We start from the raw sequence: 23,462 nt of genomic DNA on the forward strand, positions 1-23,462 counted from the left end.
GAAGAAGAGGACCTGATGGCCGTGAATGAGGGACTTTGGCACGAGCGCAGGTCTCGCAGGCTGCCACAAAACCCTCAATCGACTTGCGAAGCGCCGGCCACCAGAATCTCCGAGCGATGAGATCCACTGTGGCTCTACCCCCCAGGTTCCCAGCAAGGACAGTATCGTGGTGCTCCTAAAAAACCTTGTGTCTTAAAGCGAGAGGCACAAACAACCTCCCAGGAGGACAAAGATCAGGAGCCTCTGCCTGGGCTGCCTGCCTCTGCCTCCAATTCAGGATAAAGAGCAGAGACCACCACACCTTCATCCAAAATGGGACCCGGGTCTTCAAAATTCCCATCTCCAGGAAAACAACGTGACAGGGCATCCGCCTTCACATTCTTAACCCCAGGGCGGAACGTGACAACAAAATTAAACCTTGAAAAGAACAAAGACCATCTGGCCTGTCTCGGGTTCAGACGCTTGGCTGACTCCAAGTAGGCCAGATTCTTATGGTCGGTAAAAATGGTAATAGGGTGTCTGGCTCCCTCTAGCCAATGGCGCCATTCCGCAAAAGCTAACTTGATGGCCAACAACTCCCTAGCTCCCACATCGTAATTTCTCTCTGCGGAGGAGAGTTTCTTCAAGAAAAAGGCACACGGTCACCATTTGGCTGGAGAGGGACCCAGAGACAAGACCGCACCCACACCCACCTCAGAAGCGTCCACCTCAACTATGAAGGGCAGAGAGATATCAGGTTGTACCAAGATGGGAGCAGAAGCAAAACTCTCCTTGATACTAGAAAAGGCCTTACGCGCCTCTACCGACCAGGAGGAAAAATCTACCCCCTTTCTAGTCATATCAGTGAGTGGTTTAACAACAATATAATTCAAAATAAACTTCCTATAATAATTGGCAAAACCCCAAAACCGCATCAGCGCCTTCTGATTCTCAGGAAGCTCCCACTCAAGCACAGCGCGGACCTTCTCGGGGTCCATGCGAAAACCATAAGCGGAGAGAAGAAACCCCAGAAATTGAATTGCTGGAACCGCAAACACACATTTTTCCAGTTTAGCGTACAATTTATTCTCCCGCAGGATGAGCAAGACCTGACGTTGGTGATCTTTATGAGTTTTGAAATCAGGAGAAAAAAATCAAAATGTCATCTAGATACACTAGTACAACTTTCCCCATTAAATGATAAAAAAATGCTGTTCACAAAATGCTGAAAGACGGCTGGAGCATTCATCAAACCAAAAGGCATAACCAAACTCTCAAAATGGCCCTCAGGGGTATTGAAGGCCGTCTTCCATTCGTCTCCTTCTCTGACCCTGACCAGGTTTTATGCCCCTCTTAGATCCAACTTGGAAAAAACTTTAGCCCCAACAACCTGGTTAAACAGGTCCAGGATCAGAGGAAGCGGATAAGGGTCACGAATTGTGATACTGTTCAGCTCCCTGAAATCCAGACATGGTCTTAAAGAACCATCTTTTTTCTTAACAAAGAAAAAACCAGTGGCAACAGGTGACTTCGAGGGTCGTATGTGTCCCTTTCTCAGGCTCTCAGAAATATAAGCACACATAGCGACCCTTTCAGGTTGGGAGAGATTGTATAAACGAGATTTAGGCAGCTTGGCGCCTGGGATGAGATTAATAGGGCAATCGTACTCCCTGTGAGGGGGCAACTCCTGAACACCACTCTCAGAAAACATATCCAAAAATTCTGAGAGAAAAGATGGTACAGTCTTAGTAGAAACCTCAGAAACAGATGTCGTGAGGCAATTCTCTCTGCAAAAGTCACTCCAACCATATATTTGCCTCGCTTGCCAATCAATAGTGGGGTTATGTTTAGTGAGCCAGGGTAGCCCCAACACTAGAGGAGTAGGCAACCCGCTTAGGACGAAACATGACACATCCTCAACATGAGTATCACTCACAATCAAACGGATATTGTGAACTATGCCCTTTAACGATTTCTGAGAAAGTGGAGCGAAATCAATAGCAAAAACAGGTATATCCTTTCCCAAAGTACCTACCTGGAAACCATGCGTTATTGCAAATTGATTATCAATGAGATTGACAGCTGCTCCACTATCTACAAAAAATCTCACAAAAAATGTTCTTGCTCTCTAGCAAGGTAGGACAAAATGGGAACTACAAGCAAACAGAAAACCAGATGACAGCTGAGAGAGGGAAATGAGATGACAAAACAAAAGCAAAACAAAAGAACCTCAAGCAGGAGGTTCTGAAAAACGTCCAACAGAGCTTCTCAGATGTCTGGCGGTGACAATGGTTCCACAAAAAACGGAACAGATACGGAAGACATACGGATGCATTTCCGTATGTGTTCCATTTTTTTTTCAGACCCATTGACTTGAATGGAGCCACGGAACGTGATTTGAGGGCAATAATAGGACATGTTCTATCTTTCAGCAGAACGGAAAAATGGAAATACAAAAACGGAATGCATACGGAGTAGATTCTTTTTTTTTTGTGGAACCATTGAAATGAATAGTTCCGTATACGGACCTTATACGGCCCGTAAACGGAAAAAATTTACGGTCGTGTGAAAGAGGCCTAAGGGCTTGTTCACACAACTGTATGTGTTTTGCGGTCCGTTTTTCATGGATCCGTTGTTCTGTTTTTTGTATCCATAGTGTTTCCATTTAGGTTTTGTATTTCCACAAAAATCTCTGTATGGTTTCTGTATGCGATCCCTTTTTTGTGGATCGCAAACGGAAACAGAAAATTTGTAATCATTACTGTAATGTACTGTAATGTTTTTAAACAGTAAACACATGGGCAAAGTGGACATGGATCCGCAAAATATGGATGACCTATGGATGTGTTCCGTATGCATTCCGTATTTTTTGCGGACCCATTGATTTGAATGGCGCCACGGAACATGATTTGCAGACAATAATAGGACAAGACTCAAAATGTTGTGGAACGGAAATACTGAAATGGAATGCACACAGAGTACCTTCAGTTTTTTTGTGGACCCATTGAAATGAAAGGCTCCGCATACGGTCCGCCAAAAAATGGAACGAAAACGAAAAAAATATACGGTCGTGTGAATGAGCCCTAAAAGTCACGTGTGACTTTCAACACAAAATCCATCAGTTTTTGAAATTTTGCATTGCATTCGCAGCATATCGTGCGTCGCACTGTGACACCATTGACAATCATCAGATCCAACGTCACGCAACATATGTCACTGTGTAGCCCCAGCCTAAGGAGATTGTTCACTTTGGAGAATTTCTTTCCAATTGATTGCCCATCCCAATGAGTATCTGATTATATGGGACCCATTGCTGCAGCAAGCTAGATGTCAAATTACAAGATACTTAGGCTACTTTCACACTTGCGTTGTTAATTCCGGTATTGAGACCTGGCTAGAGATCTCAATACCGGAATAACAGATCCGTTTTCAATGCGTTAGGATGTGGTTGTGTGAAATTAAAACAGAAACAAAAACGGATTTGTCACATAATTCATTGAAAGTCAAAGGGTGACGGATCTGGGTTTTTAGGCTCCTAAAAAAACGGATCCATCACCGTTGACTTACATTGTTTTCAATGCTGGATACGTTTTTATGACTGGACACAAACGGAATGCTGACGGAACGAAACGGATCTCTTTCCATTCAGAATGCATGAGGACTAAACGGAAATGTTTTTTTCTGGCATTGAGATTCTCTGCCGGATCTCAATACCGAAAAAACAACAACGCAAGTGTGAAAGTAACCTTACTCTTACGAGGCGGTCTCTGACAAACCCTCCCCATTCCCTCCATATGCACTAAACAGAGTCTATGGATACCGGCTATTACCCAACGTCAAACCTTCAATACATACATTTATAGCAGCATATTCTGGTGTATCTTTATTATTTTATTACCTATCGATTTAAACAATATTGATACAAAATATTTTCAGGGTCCTCCCACGTATTTTATTGTATCTCAATCACATAGGAAAAAATAGTGCAACTGTGCTGATAAAAGAAATCCGTGGCAATGGTGCTTCTTAATGACATCATTCTCTAGGGAGCACAGAACGCAATCCACATGTGCAGAATGTATCAGTTACACAATTTAGATGCGGTAAAAATAGAGATGCATTATAAGGTTATGAGAACAAGATCAACACAGCAACTCCAGGTCTCAGAGCTCCACAGAGGATTTCAGCAGCTTGGGTGTCAGTAATTTTGCATTGACCTTTGTGGAAGATACATCCGATGCTACTGTTTGCTTTGCTTCTATGCTAATCAGAGAGAGAGAGAGGGAGAAAGAGAGAGAGAGAGAGTGTTTGCTTTCCCCTAGTGCTTCCCACACTGTGGAGGAGCAGAGGGTGGATGCTGCCATGGCTGCTGCAGGTTACTACAATGCGCAATGCCTCCCCCCCTGCACGACAGCGACTTGAAGCAGAATGGTACAGCCCAGAATAGAAACCAGGCAGATCTATCAGCTGACGACGCTGCTGCCAGCTCCAGTCTCATTAGTTTTCGAAGCCTCCTTTTTATATCTCACTTTTTTTTTTCCTCCTCTTCAAAGTGGATTTATAAAAGGAAAAAAAAAAATAATAGAGTGACGAGAGCAGGCAGAATCCGATGTGCTCTCTTCTCGCTCACCCACACGTTTCGGGCTCAGTTCCATTTTTCCAACTTTCCTGCACCCGACTTCTTCCGACCCTTGCCGGGGATGAGTTCAAATTTTAACGATATTGTCAAACAGGGTTATGTCAGGATAAGAAGCCGGAGACTTGGGGTAAGTAACCTGCTCTTTATTAACTATGGCACAAACATATTCGAAGTAATATCGGAGGTGCTTCATATCTAGAACCTGTACGGTAGGCTACGTCTTCTAACCCAAATATGTTTTTGGAGCCTGGGAGGAAACCCACGTAAACATAGTGAGAACATACAAACTCCATGCTTATGTGGCACTGGTCTGATCCAGTGATAAGCACCATGCCCATTGAGTAGGATTCCACTTCTTCTGGATCCACACAATGGTTAAACTCGATACATTGTATCTATCGAACAGGATATTGCTGCTTGAGAGCTGCAACGTTGCCAAAGCCAGGAGGACTGTTGCACATGTAGACAGTCTATCTACGGCATCGTCTCAGTCACTCATCCTACTTAGGGGAATATTAGTTTTTGTCTCCAGCTGCTCCTGACACTGCACAGTCAGGTGCTACGTACCTCGAGCTTAGATGTAAGTAGCGGTGACATGTGGGTTTATGTCTGCTGCTTTGCTGAGGAAGGAGGGTCACACATCTCCATCAGTGGAGAAGGATAGAGATTTATGAATGAAGGGCAGCTGTCAGGTCTGTGCTGCTTTTCATCCTGTGTAAGAAGACAACTCCCAGCATGCTCTGACCGCCTGCAGCTGTAAGGACATGTAGAGAGCTGTCCATGAACAGCAGCCTGAGAGCCACAGGTTGAAGATATGAATATTAACCAGCACAATTCTGCTATAGAAAGAAAACACATGAATTGTAGATATTGGATATTACATACAATAATACGAACAACAACCACCATCATTACCATCATGAGACGATGAAACCTTAGATGTAATAAAATAAGTATCAATAGGTTGCCATCATTTAGAATGCAAATAGAATGTATTATATGATATGATTTTCTGTATTATGAGTGAAATCACAAACTTTCAAGGTTCTCCTCGTTGTGATGTTATATGATATTGTATGATGTCATATTAGTATTACGCTACCAGAAAATGAAAAAAGAAAACTTAAAATGATTGAGCTGAGATTGACAAAGTATAAACTGCTAGTGGTGCTTGGTCAATGGTCACACAACCAAGATGGTGAACCCTTTATTTTGGGTTCTGCTGCAGGTATTTGTTGAGGGTGCTATGCTGGCATGGTAAAGTTCCTCCTGTGGTACATCATTCCAAATCTTTTAACCTGGACCTTTGGTTCAGCCAAAATGGTGGCTAGCTGCCGTGCACGGGAGACCCGTCCCCTCATCCAGTCCCAGGAATTTTTCTTTTTTTGTAAATTCACTTTTTATTAAAGTTTTCATAACAAAAACACAATGCATTGTGACATGAAATCGTGAGGCATGGAATAACAGTACAGTGAACGCCAGACAGATAAGGCTCCATGTCTAAAAAAAATAAAAAATAGACACATGAGGACAGACAGACAGCCATACAAAGGGAGAACATGGGAGGGGAGGGATGCAAATTATGAGCCGGTCCACAGACCACTCTCTATGTAGATATGTATATATGCGCATGAATACATATATAGTCACAGCACCAAAGGAAAAGGCACTACCCAACAGACCACCCAAATACAGAGAGAAATGGGTAAAGAAGTATATAAAGGCAATATACAACAAGGAGTTCTCAGTCAACACATACCAATATTGCAACATAAAAACTCCAAACAACTCTCATTATCTTGTTTCAACATCATGTCTCCTAACTGAGTCCCAAAAGGCAGTAGGACTGGTTCCAGGATGGCCATGACGTACCAAAGTCTCATCAATGTTCCCTCCACAAATGCCAGATGGGAACGGCCATGGTAGCTAATGTTGCCCCACATCATGACACCTGGTATTGGTCCTGTGTGTCTCCGCACTATGCATGATGGCAGTTGGCGATCTCCTGCCCTCCTGTGAACTCTTATGCAGCCATCAATGGCAAACAGTAGTGCTCAGTGATGAAAGCAGGTTCTGCCTTGGTACTAGTGATGGCCGCAACACAGTTTGCACACATTACGATACTTCTGATGAACAAACTGGGATATTCTGATTCAGAAAAAGTGGTCACAAGAGGTTAGCGAGGAAATCCTTAGGTAATAGTGATAACAGCAATAAAAAAATTGAGGAATTTAGTCAGTGACCAAGAGTGGAATGATTAATGGATTCTAAACAATTGATCAAGACCATGATCCACTTAAAAGAGATTAAAATTTTTAGGCTGAGTTCACATCAGCGTTTCGCCTTTCCGTTCTTCCGCTCTTAGCGGAAACCTAATGAACCCCGTTATAGTCTGTGAGGTCACTAGGCTCCGTTCGACTCGCCGAATCTGAACACTGATGTGAACTCAACTTTATTTGAACCAAAAACAGGTTACATGAAAACACATAAAGCGACAAATAACATAAACCCCTCTAGTAAAGCTAGCTCAGAAAAATGGAGAAACCTATAACAGAACACTGAGACTGATTAGCTATAAAAATATATATATTTTATTGAAATTCATGTTAAAAAAAAAACAAAGCGAGATGACAAACGTGTATATATATATATATATATATATATATATATATATATATAAAGTGCGGTACACCCCTGGGAGATATAAGTTATTGGTATGTCATAAAGAGGAATGTGGGAAGAGGATACAAGAGTTTACCTACTGGACGGGCATCTAACCAAATAAAGTGCAAAGTGCCATTTAGATGAGGTACAAAAACAAGCCCCGTTGTGCAACAGAGGTCGTATCCCTACCCTACCAGATAAATAACAAGTAGTACATAATGCATTATGTACAGGCTCGGACTGGCCCACAGGGATACAGGTGAATCCCCCGGTGGGCCCATGGGCAAAGTGGTCTCCTACTCTCCCACCCCACGTGGCACAAGTGGCACATAACACATTAGACTTACTGCACTACATACATATGTCCAATGTACAGCTCCTCCACCAGCCTATGTTCATATAAAAAGCTTGTTAGATTATTTATTATATTGGAATGTATCCATACGGTGGGCCCCCAAAATAAATTTTACTGGTGGGCCCTAGGTACCCCAGTCCGACACTGATTATGTATACAAATAACCACATACAGTTTGTAAAGGTAATATCTCCACAGGAAGATGTGCGGTCTTCCTGTGGAGATATTACCTTTACAAACGGTATGTGGTTATTTGTATACATTATGCATTATGTACTACTTGTTATTTATCTGGTAGGGTAGGGATACGACCTCTGTTGCACAACGGGGCTTGTTTTTGTACCTCATCTATATGGCACTTTGCACTTTATTTGGTTAGATGCCCATCCAGTAGGTAAACTCTTGTATCCTCTTCCCACATTCCTCTTTATGTCATACCCATAACTTATAGCTCCTAGGGGTGTACCGCACTTTATATATATACACGTTTGTCAGAACTCAACTTTAGCAGATCATAGAGTTGAGTTGGGACTCTCAACATTTCCTAGAATGAAAGGGGGTGAGGGGTGGGGCACTTGATTAGCTACTTGAAGCCCTTTGGCTTCCAAGATTTTGCGTCCTTTGCAAAGCTTCTTGGACATTTCATTTTGGGGAATCAATGTAGGCTTCTTTTCATGGACTCTGCCATTGTTATCTTACTTCTTGTCCTATCACCTGTCACAAGATGTGGATTTCCCCTTTAAATTAAAAATAGATATGTTTAATGGGCAAAATCAAAACTATTTTTGATGACCCGCATCCTACCCTATCATTTTGCCAGAAATATGGTTTCCGTGTAACAATGTAAATACACCCCCCCCTCGAGATAACTCATTCAGTCCCAGACCTGCTAGAAGCCAACACAAAGAGAGCTGAAGCCTGCAGGCCATGTAAATATTTGACGCTGTAGACATGAGTGTGCTTCATTTTTGAGGGCAACTCCTCAGCTGAGGTAACAGTTGGACAGATGTGAAATCCTAGAAAATGGGATAACTTTGGACAGCTACGGGGAATCTGGTTACAACTATCCATTTTTTCAGTGCCTTGTGATGTGTCAAGTCTGAGATTCACACCTTAGAGAATCAGTAGAGAATTCAGGGAGACCTGACCAATTCAGTGCACCTAGAATACCTGGGCAGCACTAGGACAACATGGACCAGCAGTTCTGGAAGCAGTCAGTGGTTCAGACCAAGACATGCCAAGGAAAGCAGGGGTTGTCCAAGCAAGGAAAGCAGGGGTTTAGTAGGTCAAAGGTCTCAAGGTAAGCGGTAAATGCCGAATAGCTGCTGTGGTGCAGAGTCATTCTTGCATCTGGGGCAGAAATGTTTCCTGATGTTTCAGATCAATAATGTATAATGATATCATGTATTATATATTGCATATGTAGCATGTGTATGTATCTCTCCTGTTGTACAAATATATAGTGAAATTGCAATGTGTTACGTGTGATTTTACATCGGACTGTGCACTACCAATATAGACACGGAGGGAATCACCCCAGCCACATAATTATCCCTGCGCATTGAGTCCCTGTGAGAAAAGCGTGTTTCAAATGTTTGTCATTGTAAAGTGACAAATGACAAATTCATCTCTGCTACATCTGTATGTGAACTGTTCTTAGCTGACATCTAGCTTCAGCTCATTGAATTACCTCGTCCTCACTTGCATAATAGGTGGACAGGTCCCTGCTCTCCACAAGACCAGCACACTCATCTCCTGAAATACTCTGTGCTACTGGGAGGACCTGCCTCCTCTGCTATGTATCTCACATCACCGTAGTACCCCTATCTTCAAAAATATCAACACATATTCCTCTCCTGAAATATTTTGTCATATGTCCCCCTGCCTTCACATGAGTACACATGTCACTTAGCACCTTTCTGCTTAAATACTCTGCGCAGCTGTTCTTTTAACTGAACACCAACTTCATTTTAAATATACCAGTACTATTTAAAGGGATGAGACTCCCATCATTTCTGCGACTTGTTATTTTAAGCTGAGCGCCCTGCCCCAACAAAACAGTGAGTAATATTAGGTAATTCCTTATTACACAACATGGAGCTTCCCTATTTCTACTGCGCCTGGAACCAAATCCGGCAGCACGAGGCTTACATTCCTCACCCTGAATCCTAGTGGCTTTACATGGACAGAGATGAAAGGGAACACCGACCCCTGAGAGAGATCTATAAAATCCTCCGTCTGCTAGATGCCCCTCCTTCACCCGCCACGCGGTTATTTCTAGGACGCTGCAGATTTATATAAAGTGCATTGATTAAAATAAATCCATCTGCCACATCTCTGCTGAATATGATCAGGGTCCGGGGACTTTTCATCACACACAGAAAATCCCATCCTGAAATAGCAAAGTCCCAACAGTCCAGAACCCGCTGCATCAGTGTAATGCCAGACGGCGGCATTTTCTGGATTATTAGGCGTCTGGATTCAGGTCCTTGAACGATGCAGAAAATGATCAGGCAAAAATTCTGCCACTTTCTAATACACGTTATAGGGTTTCTATACTTTTTTACTACTTGCTCGAAAAGGGGGGGGGGGGGGGGGGTTGCAGCTTAAGATGGGATTTTGGCTTTGGGCCAAAAATATGCCACAATTCTGTCTTAAAGTAAGCCAACCAATAGTTGGTATCCCTGCACCAGATTTATTATCCAGCCTGAGCCCCCGTGATAAATCTGGATTAGTACATCTGGGGTTTAGTGTTTCAGTTCCTCATCATTTTCAAGACTTCTGCTTGCAGCCAGTGAATAGAAAAAACATTGCTTAAATCTAGAAGCTGAAAACCCATTCTGACCTAATACTTCTCACAACTGAGGGTTTGCAATGCAAGACAAGCCTATTTTCTCAACGCAAGACAAGCCTATGTGAGCTAAACAGCCAGAACTCCAGTTTGGTACAAAGTAATAGTGCAGATAAAATGTATGGCACTATCAGAGAAATACATGCATGGCTGTAGCTGATGTGTTTAGTTCAGAGGATTGTGAAGACTGGACATGATCGTATCTGCTATGGATGGGTTTCCAGCCTCTAGATAACGTAAGTGCAGCGGGCCCCTGAGGAGCCGGAGAGGTAGTGGCCCCTAATGATGATGTGTCACAATGTACTCCCTCAAGTTGTCATTCCCTGGGGTCAGAGCAGTGAATAGAGGGCACCCTGTGTTCCTTCAGGGCAGCCCCTATAGCTAGGGCATTTGCCTGCAGGTCTTAATGTCCACATGGGTGCGAGGCAGGACACGTGATGGAAATGTGGTGTTAAGGGAGTCAGAGACCAGGCCAGATTGAACTTAAAGTGATTGTCTCACATCAGCAAATGACATTTATCATGTAGAGAAAGATAATACGAGGCACTTACTAATGTATTGTGATTCTTATATTGCCTCCTTTGCTGGCTAGATTCGTTTTTCCATTGCATTATACACGATTCATATCTAGGGGTTACGAACACCCTGTAATCCAGCAGTGTAGGCCGTGCTTGCACACTATAGGAAAAAATTCTGGCCTATGTGCACTCCCGCGGCCTCGGCCACCAGAGAGACTCGTGCTTTTTCTATAGTGTGCAAGTATGGCCACCGCTGCTGGATTGCAGGGTGGTCGTAACCATGGAAACGAGCAGTGTATAATGTGATGGAAAAATGAATCAAGCCTGCAAAGGAAGCAATATGGGCAATCACAATACATTAGTAAGTGCCTTGTATTAACTTTCTTTACATGATAAATGCCCTTTGCTGAAGTGAGACACCTTTAACAAAACTCTCTCTTTACTGTGGGCACCATAGGAGTTGTAGCATGCCTCCCAAGTGTTCCTCTTTTGGAGGGACAGTCCCTTTTTTTGACCCAAGTCCTTCTGTCCCGCTTTGATCCTTAAATGTCCCTCTTTTTGACCTGGGGAATTAATGCATAAATGTGCATTAATAAATTTACTATATTGCTTCTTACTAAAGTCTCTCTATGGTTTCTACCTGTATATTAGACCAGAACTTCATTATTTTGTGCAATTTCTATCTTAAAATATCTATAAACTGATGATTTATACCCTAATATTTAAATGGATTTTGAAGCGCAAGAAAACAATTGTTCCAGGGTCTTCACATGCTGTAAAAAAATAACCGATCCCCAACTGCTGCAGTTGTGATGGAGTCAGTAATTATGCTTTTAGCAGAGTTAGAGGCATGGCTTAGTATAAAAAAAGGCTACCACGATGCGCGCCGCACATATTGTCCCTCTTTGCGATTTATAAACTTGGGAGGTATGCTTGTAGTACACCCAGTTGTTATCTGTACACAGTACAAATTCCTCCCAGATGTCCATGCATGAGCTAAGCAGTTTGTTCCAGCAATGGTCCTCTAGTTACTACTTTTCTTGCTAAAGCCCCTGCTATTGGGATCTCTGGCTAGCAACTTCAATATGACAACCGTGGCTGTAATGTCCACTAGTCTGGGGTGCATAGGGTGCCTTAACTTGTTTCCCCTCTACAGCAGGGTCTGGGATGCTTTAAACTAGGTTACCTTACTGTGTCCTTCTACTTTAGTTCTTGACTGCTTGCATCTCCTGGAGGTGACAGAGGCTCCAGGGCTTGGAGCTTGAGTTTATAGGATAGAAGCACATGGAGATGGATCCTTACCTTATCCTTCTCTACAGCTACTCTGATTGGAAACTCCTGGAGCTAAGGGTTGGGGCCAGCCCACACCCTAAGCTTCAAAGACGCCTGGGCCAGAATTGTTAACTTTGATCTTGCCTAGGTGAGTGTGCAGTAGATAGCATTAACATTACAAACTTTATATAACAAACAAAACTTTGCAGATACTTACTGCATAAGTAATGTTTCTAGTCACAGAGCAGGTATAGTAGAAAGTTACCTGTGTGAAGTTGGCACCCCATGTTCTTAAATTTCAAAAAGAAATACACCATTCGTTTGTGCTGCGTTTGTGCAGCAAAAAATTACGTTTGCGCCGCTTTGGTTTCCGAGATATTGCGCGCTTGATTTGCTGAAACCCTGCCCACTTTCCACCCCATGTTTTTCAATTTCAAAAAGAAATACACCATTCGTTTGTGCTGTGTTTGTGCTGCAAAAATGAACGTTTGCGCCGCTTTGGTTTCTGAGATATTGCGAACTTGATTTGCTGAAACCCCGCCCACTTTCCACCCCATGTTTTTAAATTTCAAAAAGAAATACACCATTTGTTTGTGCTGCGTTTGTGCTGGTTTGTGCCGCAAAAATGAACGTTCGCGCCGCTTTGGTTTCTGAGATATTTCGCGCTTGATTTGCTGAAACCCCGCCCATTTTCCACCCCATGTTCTTAAATTTCAAAAAGAAATACTCCATTCGTTTGTGCTGCGATTGTGCTAGTTTGTGCTGCAAAATTGAACGTTTGCGCCGCTTTGGTTTCCGAGATATTGCGTGCTTGATTTGATGATCTAGCTTATTTTACATAAAGCTCCCTGACACGTGTTGGGACTTATATATAATTTTATTTACAGTTGGTCCTTAGGACCATAGGTGTCCCTAGATTTACACGTGTCATTGATATTAAAATGTAACGTTTATTTCTTGTCCTTAAAAAATGATAATAATATCTAGAACTTCTAAAGTTAAAATTATCAGCTATGTCTGACTAGTATACTCTTGGTCATCCTGTGTCTGATTATAAGGTACATCCACTAGAGGGCACTCTGCATGTCTATCTGTTGTCCTCTTAATTTCTTGTGTTATGTTATAATCTATGCTCGGACAGTGCTCACTGTTAATTGCACAGTGCGCTACCTTCTGGCAGCGATTGCCTTAGTGGACTATACCCCTCTTCCTCATCTATCTATCACACTACTATTAGTTCAGACATACGCTGGCTAAAAGACACACTGTTATCACTATCTGCCCCCCGACATGTTTCGCCAGGAATTGGCGTCTTCAGGGGTATGGGCAGTGGAATATACAACAGATAGACATGCAGAGTGCCCTCTAGTGGATGTACCTAATAATCAGACACAGGATGACCAAGAATATACTAGTCAGACATAGCTGATAATTTTAACTTTAGAAGTTCTAGATATTATTATAATTTTTTAAGGACAAGAAATAAACGTTACAATTTAATATCAATGACACATGTAAATCTAGGGACACCTATGGTCCTATGGACCAACTGTAAATAAAATTAAATTAAAAAAACTTGATTTGATGAAACCCCTCCCACTTTCCACCCCATGTTTTTAACCCTGATTCTAGACCCCCCAGGTGTGCTGCGGCTTGCCTCCCTCCCGCCCCCCCCCCCCCCCACAACTTTTTTTGGGGCACAAGCATATTATTTTATTTTTTTCTGCGTACACTGACTGTAGCCGGGACTCTTAGCGTCCGGCCACTGTTAGCGCATCGCACACCCCACCGCTGATTAACTTCGGACGGTTGATCAGCGAGTTTGAATAAAAAAATTATAATATTTCAAATTGTGGGGCCTTTTTTAAATGTTTTTGTCTGTTAGGTTTAAGGTAAGTTCGCGAACACCCGTCCCCCCACACACACGCACACCAAATAAAGTTTATCACGCACACACACACTCCCCTATGGCCCGCCGGATTTCTCAGCTAAGGAGGCATATGCCCAGCTTGCCTCCGAGTCCGAGAGCCCCAGTGAGGACGTGGATGACACCACTTTCTTTTTGTCATCCGCGTCCTCTTCATCATCTAGCGATGATGATGAGACCCCAAAGCGGCGGAGACGCTGCCAGGCGGAGCAAAGGGACCGCCATGCTAGGGACCCTGTGGCCCACACTAGTACGAGCAGCTATGGGGCTCGTACTAGTTTTGCAGCCCACAAGTTAAGTCCACCGGAGCCCCCTACCGGTGAACTTGTCTGGTATACCCAAGAGCATTTTGAGCCCGTGATTCCTGATTTTGTAGGCCAACCAGGAATCCAGATTTCCACAGTGGGCTTCACTGAATACGACTAATTTAGTCTTTTTTTCAGTGACCCCTTTGTGAATCTGATGTTGGAGCAGACGAACCTGTACGCCCCACAGTTCATTGCTCAACATCCGGGCTCCTTTTTGGCTAGGACCAGTGGCTGGACTCCGGTCTGTGCAGCCAAGATGAGGATGTTTTGGGGCCTCGTGCTGCATATGGGCCTAGTCAAGAAACGTAGTGTCAGGCATTACTGGAGTGGGGACATCCTCTACCAGACCCCACTTTACAATTATGCAGATAATCAAGCATGTCCCCCCCCAAGGTGATCCTGCCTATGACTGCCTGTACAAAATCAGGCCGGTCATCGATCACTTTGGGGCCAAATTTGTGCAGGTCTATGTACCTGGAAGGGATGTCGCGGTTGATGAGTCTCTCATTGCTTTTAAGGGGAGACTTATTATCCGCCAGTATGTTCCCTCTAAGCGGGGGAGGTATGGGGTGAAGCTGTACAAACTTTGTGAGAGTACCTCAGGGTGCACTTACAAGTTTCGTGTCTACGAGGGGCGAGATTCCTGTATTCAACCCCCAGAATATCCCCCCACTCTGGGTGTTAGCGGGAAACTTGTGTGGGACCTTATGCACCCACTGCTAGATAAGGGTTACCACCTTTACGTGGATAACTTTTATACTAGTATCCCCTTGTTCAAGTCTCTCACCGCCAGATCCATGTCCGCTTGTGGGACCGTGTGGAAAAATCAACGGAGCCTCCCTACCCACCCCTTCCAGGTACCTATCCCTAGGGGTGCGACCCGTGCACTTACCAGTGGAAACCTGTTGCTGGTCAGATATAAGGACAAGAGGGATGTCCTTGTACTGTCCACAATTCACGGTAACTGCATCACCCCTGTCCCTGTGCGAGGTACCGCGGCAACGGTCCTCAAGCCTGATTGCATCGTCGACTACAAGTCCTCAAGCCATACAATGCCATGCGCAAAACCCGGGCATGGTATAAAAAGTTGCGGTCTGCTTGGTGCAGGTTGCCTTGTACAACTCTTTTGTGCTGTCCTGGAGCGCTGGCAACACAAGGACATTCCTTTAGTTCTATGAGGCAGTCCTCAAGGACCTGATCTTTTCTGACCGGGAAAGGGCAGGCCAAAGTACCTCGGGAACTGGAAGCGCCCGGATCGTCCCTGGCCAACACTTTCCAGGTGTGGTCCCCCATACTGGAAAGAAGGGACGGACCCAAAAAAGGTGCAGAGTATGTCACAGGAGGGGGATACGGAAGAGTCCCGGCCACAGTCAGTGTACGCAGAAAAAAATAAAATAATATGCTTGTGCCCCAAAAAAAGTTGTGGGAGGGGCGGGAGGGGGGCATGCTGCAGCACACCTGGGGGGTCTAGAGTCAGGGTTAAAAACATGGGGTGGAAAGTGGGAGGGGTTTCATCAAATCAAGCACGCAATATCTCGGAAACTAAAGCGGCGCAAACGTTCATTTTTGCAGCACAAACGCAGCACAAACGAATGGAGTATTTCTTTTTGAAATTTAAGAACATGGGGTGGAAAATGGGAGGGGTTTCACCAAATCAAGTGCGCAATGTCTCGGAAACCAAAGTGGCGCAAACGTTTATTTTGAAGCACAAACCAGCACAAACGCAGCACAAACTAATGGTGTATTTCTTTTTGAAATTTAAAAACATGGGGTGGAAAGTGGGCAGGGTTTTTAGCAAATCAAGCGCGCAATATCTCGGAAACCAAAGCGGCGCAAACGTTAATTTTTGCTGCACAAACCAGCACAAACGAATGGTGTATTTCTTTTTGAAATTTAAGAACATGGGGTGGAAAATAGCGGGGCTTCATAAAAATCTAACGTGCAACATCTCAGTAACCGAACCGGCACAAACGTTCATTTTTGCAGCACAAACCAGCACAAACGAATGGTGTATTTCTTTTTGAAATTTAAGAACATGGGGTGCCAACTTCACACAGGTTACAAAGTTGCAGATGTTTGCAAATTTGTTTACTTAAGTAGACTACCCCTTTAATAGTAAATGCCAGACAAATTGTCACAGCAGGCCGAATATGTATGTTATTGGGAATTTGAAAATCTCACTTTTATAGCTTATAGGGCACTGTTGCCTGTTCTGCTATGGGGTGCTGTAGCATTCACCATCATGGGGGCATTATGAGTATCACTGTTATGGGGTTGTTGTTGTAGTCACTGTTATGAAGAACTCTAATTTGTTCTGTGATAAAGGGACATTTGGTTATTTGTGAATATGTGGGTGTTGGAATGGAAGAATCAGTTGATGTCAAGGGCGCAATAGTAATGTTCTTTATATTATGTGTACTAATGCTCGTAGCTTAGGCAATAAGCTCTGGAAGCTAATGGCTATCATATCTAGGGATAATTCAGATCTGGTTGTGATAACAGAACCTGTTAGCTGATGAAATTGCTGAAATGGCTATAAAATTAGATATTGTAATCATGGGTGACTTAGGGCTCTTTCACACTTGCGTTCTTTTCTTCCGGCATAGAGTTCCGTCGTCGGGGCTCTATGCCGGAAGAATCCTGATCAGTATTATCCCCATGCATTCTGAATGAAGAGAAATCCGTTCAGGATGCATCAGGATGTCTTCAGTTCCGGAACGGAACGTTTTTTGGCCGGAGAAAATACCGCAGCATGCTGCGCTTTTTGCTCCGGCCAAAAATCCTGAACACTTGCCGCAAGGCCAGATCCGGAATGAATTCCCATTTAAAGGCATTGATCCGGATCCGGCCTTAAGCTAAACATGATGTGATGTGCCAAATTTGCATTTTTTGGGAACATTTTAGGAACGGTACGTGCTAAAGAGCTGAGTATGAAACCTTCCCGGACACCTGAAGTAACTGTGTGTGAAATTTCGTGATTGTAAATGAGACGGTGTTGATTCCTTTAGCGGACATACACACACACACACACACACTCAGCTTTATATATTAGACGAAGCTGGCGGGCATTCCCTTTGCATCTGGCAGTGCCAGATCAAGAGAGTTTTAGCAAACTGCCAGAACAGCCTGCCAGAATCGCTGCCACGGATGTGAAAGTAGCCTAAAGTGGGTCCCCACAATGAATTTTACTGGTGGATCATAGGCATCCTAGTCCGACACTGTCATATTCTTCTTAATATATTTGTAAGCGACCTAGGAGAGAAGGTTTGGCAGGTAATGTTTGCCTGTTGCTGAGGTCATAATTAAGTGTAATAAGGTTGACATTCCTAGAGGTGTCTGTTAATGAAACTGATCATATATAATTTCTGTAAAAATGGCCAGGGTGATTAAATGTTTCCAAATGATGTGTAGTTGTGTGATAGCCAGGACTTCACAAGAGAAGGATTTAGGAGATCTGATTTCTGGCAACTTCAAAATGGATAATTAGTGTGGGCAGGCAGTGGGGAAAGTAAGTAGGACACTGAGCTGCATAACTACTAGTATAACCAGTGGAAGTACTGGAGTACTGTGGGAAGTTCTGGAGACCTCATCTACAGAAGGACATTGGGAAAGATTTAACAAAACTGGTGTAAAGGAAAACCGACTTTGTTGGCCATAGCAACCAATCAGATTCCACCTTTTATTTTTCAGGGTTCCTTTGGAACTAAACCAGTTTTCCTTTACAGAGAGAAATATAAAATCAATATTTGGAGTGACCACCCTTTGCCTTCAAAACTGCACCTATTTTTCTATGTACACTTGTACACAGTTTTTGAAGGAACTTGGCAGGGAGGTTGTTCCAAACATCTTGGAGAACTAACCGTAGATCTTCTGTGGATGGTAGATTTGCTAATATTCCTTCTTTTCTTCACATTCAAGTCTTTCTGAGCTCAGCTGTACACGGGGGCCATTTTTATCAATGATTGATAGCATTCTCTGTGTAAGTGTGTATACAAACATACAGTAGCTGTAAGTCACTGATTGTTGTTCAAGGGCAGACAGAAAGACAAGGGCAGTTCACAAATAGCAAAGGTTTGAAGGGGTATTACATTTTTTTTAACTCCTTTGTTTAACCACTTCAACCCCGCTAGCTGAAACCCCCTTAATGACCAGGCCACTTTTTACACTTCTGCACTACACTACTTTCACCGTTTATTGCTCGATCATGCAACTTACCACCCAAATTAATTTTACCTCCTTTTCTTCTCACTAATAGAGCTTTCATTTGGTGGTATTTCATTGCTGCTGACACTTTTACTTTTTTTGTTATTAATCGAAATTTAACGATTTTTTTGCAAAAAAATGACATTTTTCACTTTCAGCTGTAAAATTTTGCAAAAAAAAAAAAGACATCCATATATAAATTTTTAGCTAAATTTATTGTTCTACATGTCTTTGATAAAAAAAAAATGTTTGGGCATAAAAAAAATGGTTTGGGTAAAAGTTATAGCGTTTACAAACTATGGTACAAAAATTTGAATTTCCGCTTTTTGAAGCAGCTCTGACTTTCTGAGCACCTGTCATGTTTCCTGAGGTTCTACAATGCCCAGACAGTAGAAAACACCCACAAATGACCCCATTTCGGAAAGTAGACACCCTAAGGTATTCGCTGATGGGCATAGTGAGTTCATAGAACTTTTTATTTTTTGTCACAAGTTAGCGGAAAATGATGATTTTCTTTTTTTTTTTTTTTTTCTTACAAAGTCTCTTATTCCACTAACTTGTGACAAAAAATAAAAACTTCCATGAACTCACTATGCCCATCACAAAATACCTTGGGGTGTCTTCTTTCCAAAATGGGGTCACTTGTGGGTTAGTTATACTGCGTTGGCATTTTAGAGGCCCATATGCGTGCGAAGTAGTTTGCAATCAAAATCTGTAAAAAATGACCGGTGAAATCCGAAAGGTGCACTTTGGAATGTGGGTCCCTTTGCCCACCTAGGCTGCAAAAAAGTGTCACACATCTGGTATCGCCGTACTCAGGAGAAGTTGGGGAATGTGTTTTGGGGTGTCATTTTACATATACCCATGCTGGGTGAGAGAAATATCTTGGCAAAAGACAACTTTTCCATTTTTTTTTATACAAAGTTGGCATTTGACCAAGATATTTATCTCACCCAGCATGGGTATATGTAAAATGAAACCCCAAAACACATTGCCCAACTTCTCCTGAGTACGGCGATACCACATGAGTGACACTTTTTTGCAGCCAAGGTGGGCAAAGGGGCACACATTCCAAAGAGCACATTTCGGATTTCGCAGGCCATTTTTTACACATTTTGATTGCAAACTACTTCTCACACATATGGGCCCCTAAAATGCCAGGGCAGTATAACTACTCCACAACTGACCCCATTTTAGAAAGAAGACACCCCAAGGTATTCTGTGAGGGGCATGGCGAGTTCCTAGTATTTTTTTATTTTTTGTCACAAGTTAGCGGAAAATGATGATTTTTTTTTATTTATTTTTTTCTTACAAAGTCTCATATTCCACTAACTTGTGACAAAAAAATTAAAACTTCCATGAACTCACTATGCCCATCACAAAATACCTTGGGGTGTCTTCTTTCCAAAATGGGGTCACTTGTGGGGTAGTTATACTGCGTTGGCATTTTAGGGGCCCATATGCGTGCCCCTTTGTAAAAAATGACCGGTGAAATCCGAAAGGTGCTCTTTGGAATGTGTGCCCCTTTGCCCACCTAGGCTGCAATAAAGTGTCACACATCTGGTATCGCCGTACTCAGGAGAAGTTGGGGAATGTGTTTTGGGGTGTCATTTTACATATACCCATGCTGGGTGAGAGAAATATCTTGGCAAAAACAACTTTTCCCATTTTTTTTATACAAAGTTGGAATTTGACCAAGATATTTATCTCAGCCAGCATGGGTATATGTAAAGTGACACCCCAAAACACATTCCCCAACTTCTCCTGAGTACGGCGATACCACATGTGTGACACTTTTTTGCAGCCTAGATGCGCAAAGGTGCCCAAATTCCTTTTAGGAGGGCATTTTTAGACATTTGGATCCCAGACTTCTCACGCTTTAGGGCCCCTAAAAAGCCAGGGCAGTATAACTACCCCACTTTGGAAAGAAGACACCCCAAGGTATTCAATGAGGGGCCTGGCGAGTTCATCGAAAAAAAAATTTGGGCATAAGTTAGCGGAAATTGTTTTGTTTTTTTTTTCTCACAAAGTCTCACTTTCCGCTAACTTGGGACAAAAATTTCAATCTTTCATGGACTCAATATGCCCCTCAGCGAATACCTTGGGGTGTCTTCTTTCCAAAATGGGGTCAGTTGTGGGGTGTTTGTACTGCCCTGGCATTTGAGGGTCTCCGCAATCATTACATGTATGGCCAGCATTAGGAGTTTCTGCTATTCTCCTAAGGCCTCATGCACACGACCGTTGTGTGCACCCGTGGCCGTTGTGCCGTTTTCCGTTTTTTTTCTGCGGCTCCATTGACTTTCAATGGGGCCGTAGAAAACTCGGCTTGTGCACCGTTTTTACACCGCGCCCGTGACCCGTGTTTCGAGGCCGTGAAAAAAATATAACCTGTCCTATTTTTTTCACGGCCAACGGTTCACGGGCCCATTCAAGTCAATGGGTCCGTGAAAATCACGGATGCACACAAGATTGTCATCCGTGTCCGTGATCCGTGTCCGTGATCCGTGTCCGTTTATTCCTATCATTTCAATGGCAAACTTGACTTAGATTTTTTTTTCATCTTTCATGTCCGTGGATCCTCCAAAAATCACGGCAGACCCACGGAAGAAAAAACGGGCACGGATCACGGTACAACGGAACCACGTTTTGCGGGACGTTAAAAAATACGTTCGTGTGCATGAGGCCTTATATTGAGCATACAGGTAATGAGATTTTTTTTTTCCGTTCAGCCTCTGGGCTGAAAGAAAAAAATGAACGGCTCAGATTTCTTCATTCGCATCGATCAATGTGGATGAAAAAATCTCTGCCAAAAAAAAAAAAAGGAGGGGAAAGGCGTCTGCCAGGACATAGGAGCTCCGCCCAACATCCATACCCACTTAGCTCGTATGCCCTGGCAAACCAGATTTCTCCATTCACATCAATCGATGTGGATGAATAAATCATTGCCGGGATACTATTATAGATCTGACCGTGATCAGTTTTGATCACTTCCAGATACTATAAAAGTACAAATGCTGATTAGCGATACGCTAATCAGCAAATAAGGGACTGCGGTGCGGTGGGCTGGGCGCTAACTGATCCCTAAACTACCTAACCAAGGGGCCTAAACTATCCCTAAAACCTAACAGTCAATACCAGTGAAAAAAAAGTGACAGTTTACACTGATCACTTTTTTCCTTTCACTAGTGATTGACAGGGGCGATCAAAGGGGTGATCAAAGGGTTAATTGGGGTGCAGGGGGTGACCTGGGGCTAAAGTGTAGTGTTGGTGCTACTCACTGTGAAGCCTGCTCCTCTGCTGGATCCAACCGACCAAAAGGACCAGCTGAGGAGCAGGGCAGCCATATAACAGATCATATTTACTAATATGATGTGTTATCTGGCTTTTGATTGGCTTTTTTAAAAATCATCAGCTTGCCATCCGCGATCATTGGCTGGCAAGCTGATGACGCGACCCCCCCTTGAAGAAATGCCGGCCCGCATTGCGCATGCGCGGGCCGGCTAAGCGCATCATCTCGCGTCTCGCGAGATGACGCGTATATGCGTCAGTCTGCCTGCAGCTGCCGCCTCCGGACCGCGAATCTGCGTTAGGCGGTCCGGTGGCGGTTAAATAAAAGGAAATTATGCACTTTTCTAACATACATGCAGGGGTGCACTACCAATGAGGCCTGGTGAGGCGATTGCAGGGCGGCAAGACCTAGAGACAAGTGGGGGCAGGGCTGTGGGAATATCTCTCTATATTCAACTGCATAATAATATGCCTTAAACAGTAGGGCTGGAGTGGTAGCAGAAAGGCTATGCATTCAAAAATCTGCATGCTACCTTTATTATATCAGGCAGATGACGCCTACATGCATTATAATGATATATACCATGGATCAGTCCTTTGTAATGTATCCATGGCCTAACTGAAACATGGTATCAGTCATGTGACACTCTACATCTTTTGAAATTTCTCACATTCAGAAAGCAAAAGTGTTACATGTCATACATGTGCTGGGACAGAACAAGGACACATTTATTCATAATTAAATAGGACTAGTATTAAAAAATAATTTTTATTGTGGTACAGTAACTACATCACTACCTGTTTTTACATGGTGGCCTGTCTCTGGATGATGCTGTAAAATGGCTGCCTGTCTATAGGTTTAATATAATAAATAAGTGAATAATAGTATATGTTCTTACTACTCGAAATTAGAACCTTGCCTGAAAAGAAAGATAATATAAAAAAATTAATCTTTATTTTCTCATTTTATTAAAACTAGGAATCGCAAACTAGCACTCTGTTGTTTGAGTAGATCAGGCTAGGGTGCAACCCCAATTGCGGGGGAGGGGTATTGCAGATTTTACTCTTATGTTTCCTATCTCAGAATAGATTACTTGAGTTTAGGACGGGTAGCTCTCTGCACCCTGTAATACTTAGTAACACTCTCTAAGCATATATAAGCAACAGGGTTACTGTAACACATGGACCAATGCCTGCTGGTGTGCAGAGCAATTGTTGTGTTACAAATTGCTGCCTAGAGGAGCTGGCTGCAGGGGCTGTCTGGGGTTTTGTATCAAGCCAACGTATTAGTGGATGGAGAAATAAGGAAAAGAGTAAACAGCAGGTGGCGCCATACAGATAGATTTTATTGAAAAACTCAGTGGCTATACTATATTTTTAAGTACTGTACATGCAATTGCAAAAATATTCAGATCCAGGTTTAAAAATGTAGAATATTTTTCTATTTTTCATGGGACA

At 43.1% G+C, this 23,462-nt stretch overlaps 1 protein-coding gene across 1 annotated transcript in view; it reads left to right on the top strand.

Moving 5' to 3' along the window:
• The first annotated feature begins 4,585 nt into the window (after positions 1-4,585).
• Positions 4,586-23,462, top strand: part of DOK5 (docking protein 5) — a 142,252-nt gene continuing 123,375 nt past the window's right edge. Inside the window, exon 1 of the mRNA XM_044298326.1 lies at positions 4,586-4,745. Coding sequence (XP_044154261.1) covers positions 4,680-4,745 — 66 coding nt within the window. The 5' untranslated portion in view covers positions 4,586-4,679. The remainder of the gene's footprint in view (positions 4,746-23,462) is intronic.

The sequence above is a fragment of the Bufo gargarizans genome, chromosome 6 (assembly GCF_014858855.1).
Source record: "Bufo gargarizans isolate SCDJY-AF-19 chromosome 6, ASM1485885v1, whole genome shotgun sequence".
Taxonomy (NCBI): domain Eukaryota; kingdom Metazoa; phylum Chordata; class Amphibia; order Anura; family Bufonidae; genus Bufo; species Bufo gargarizans.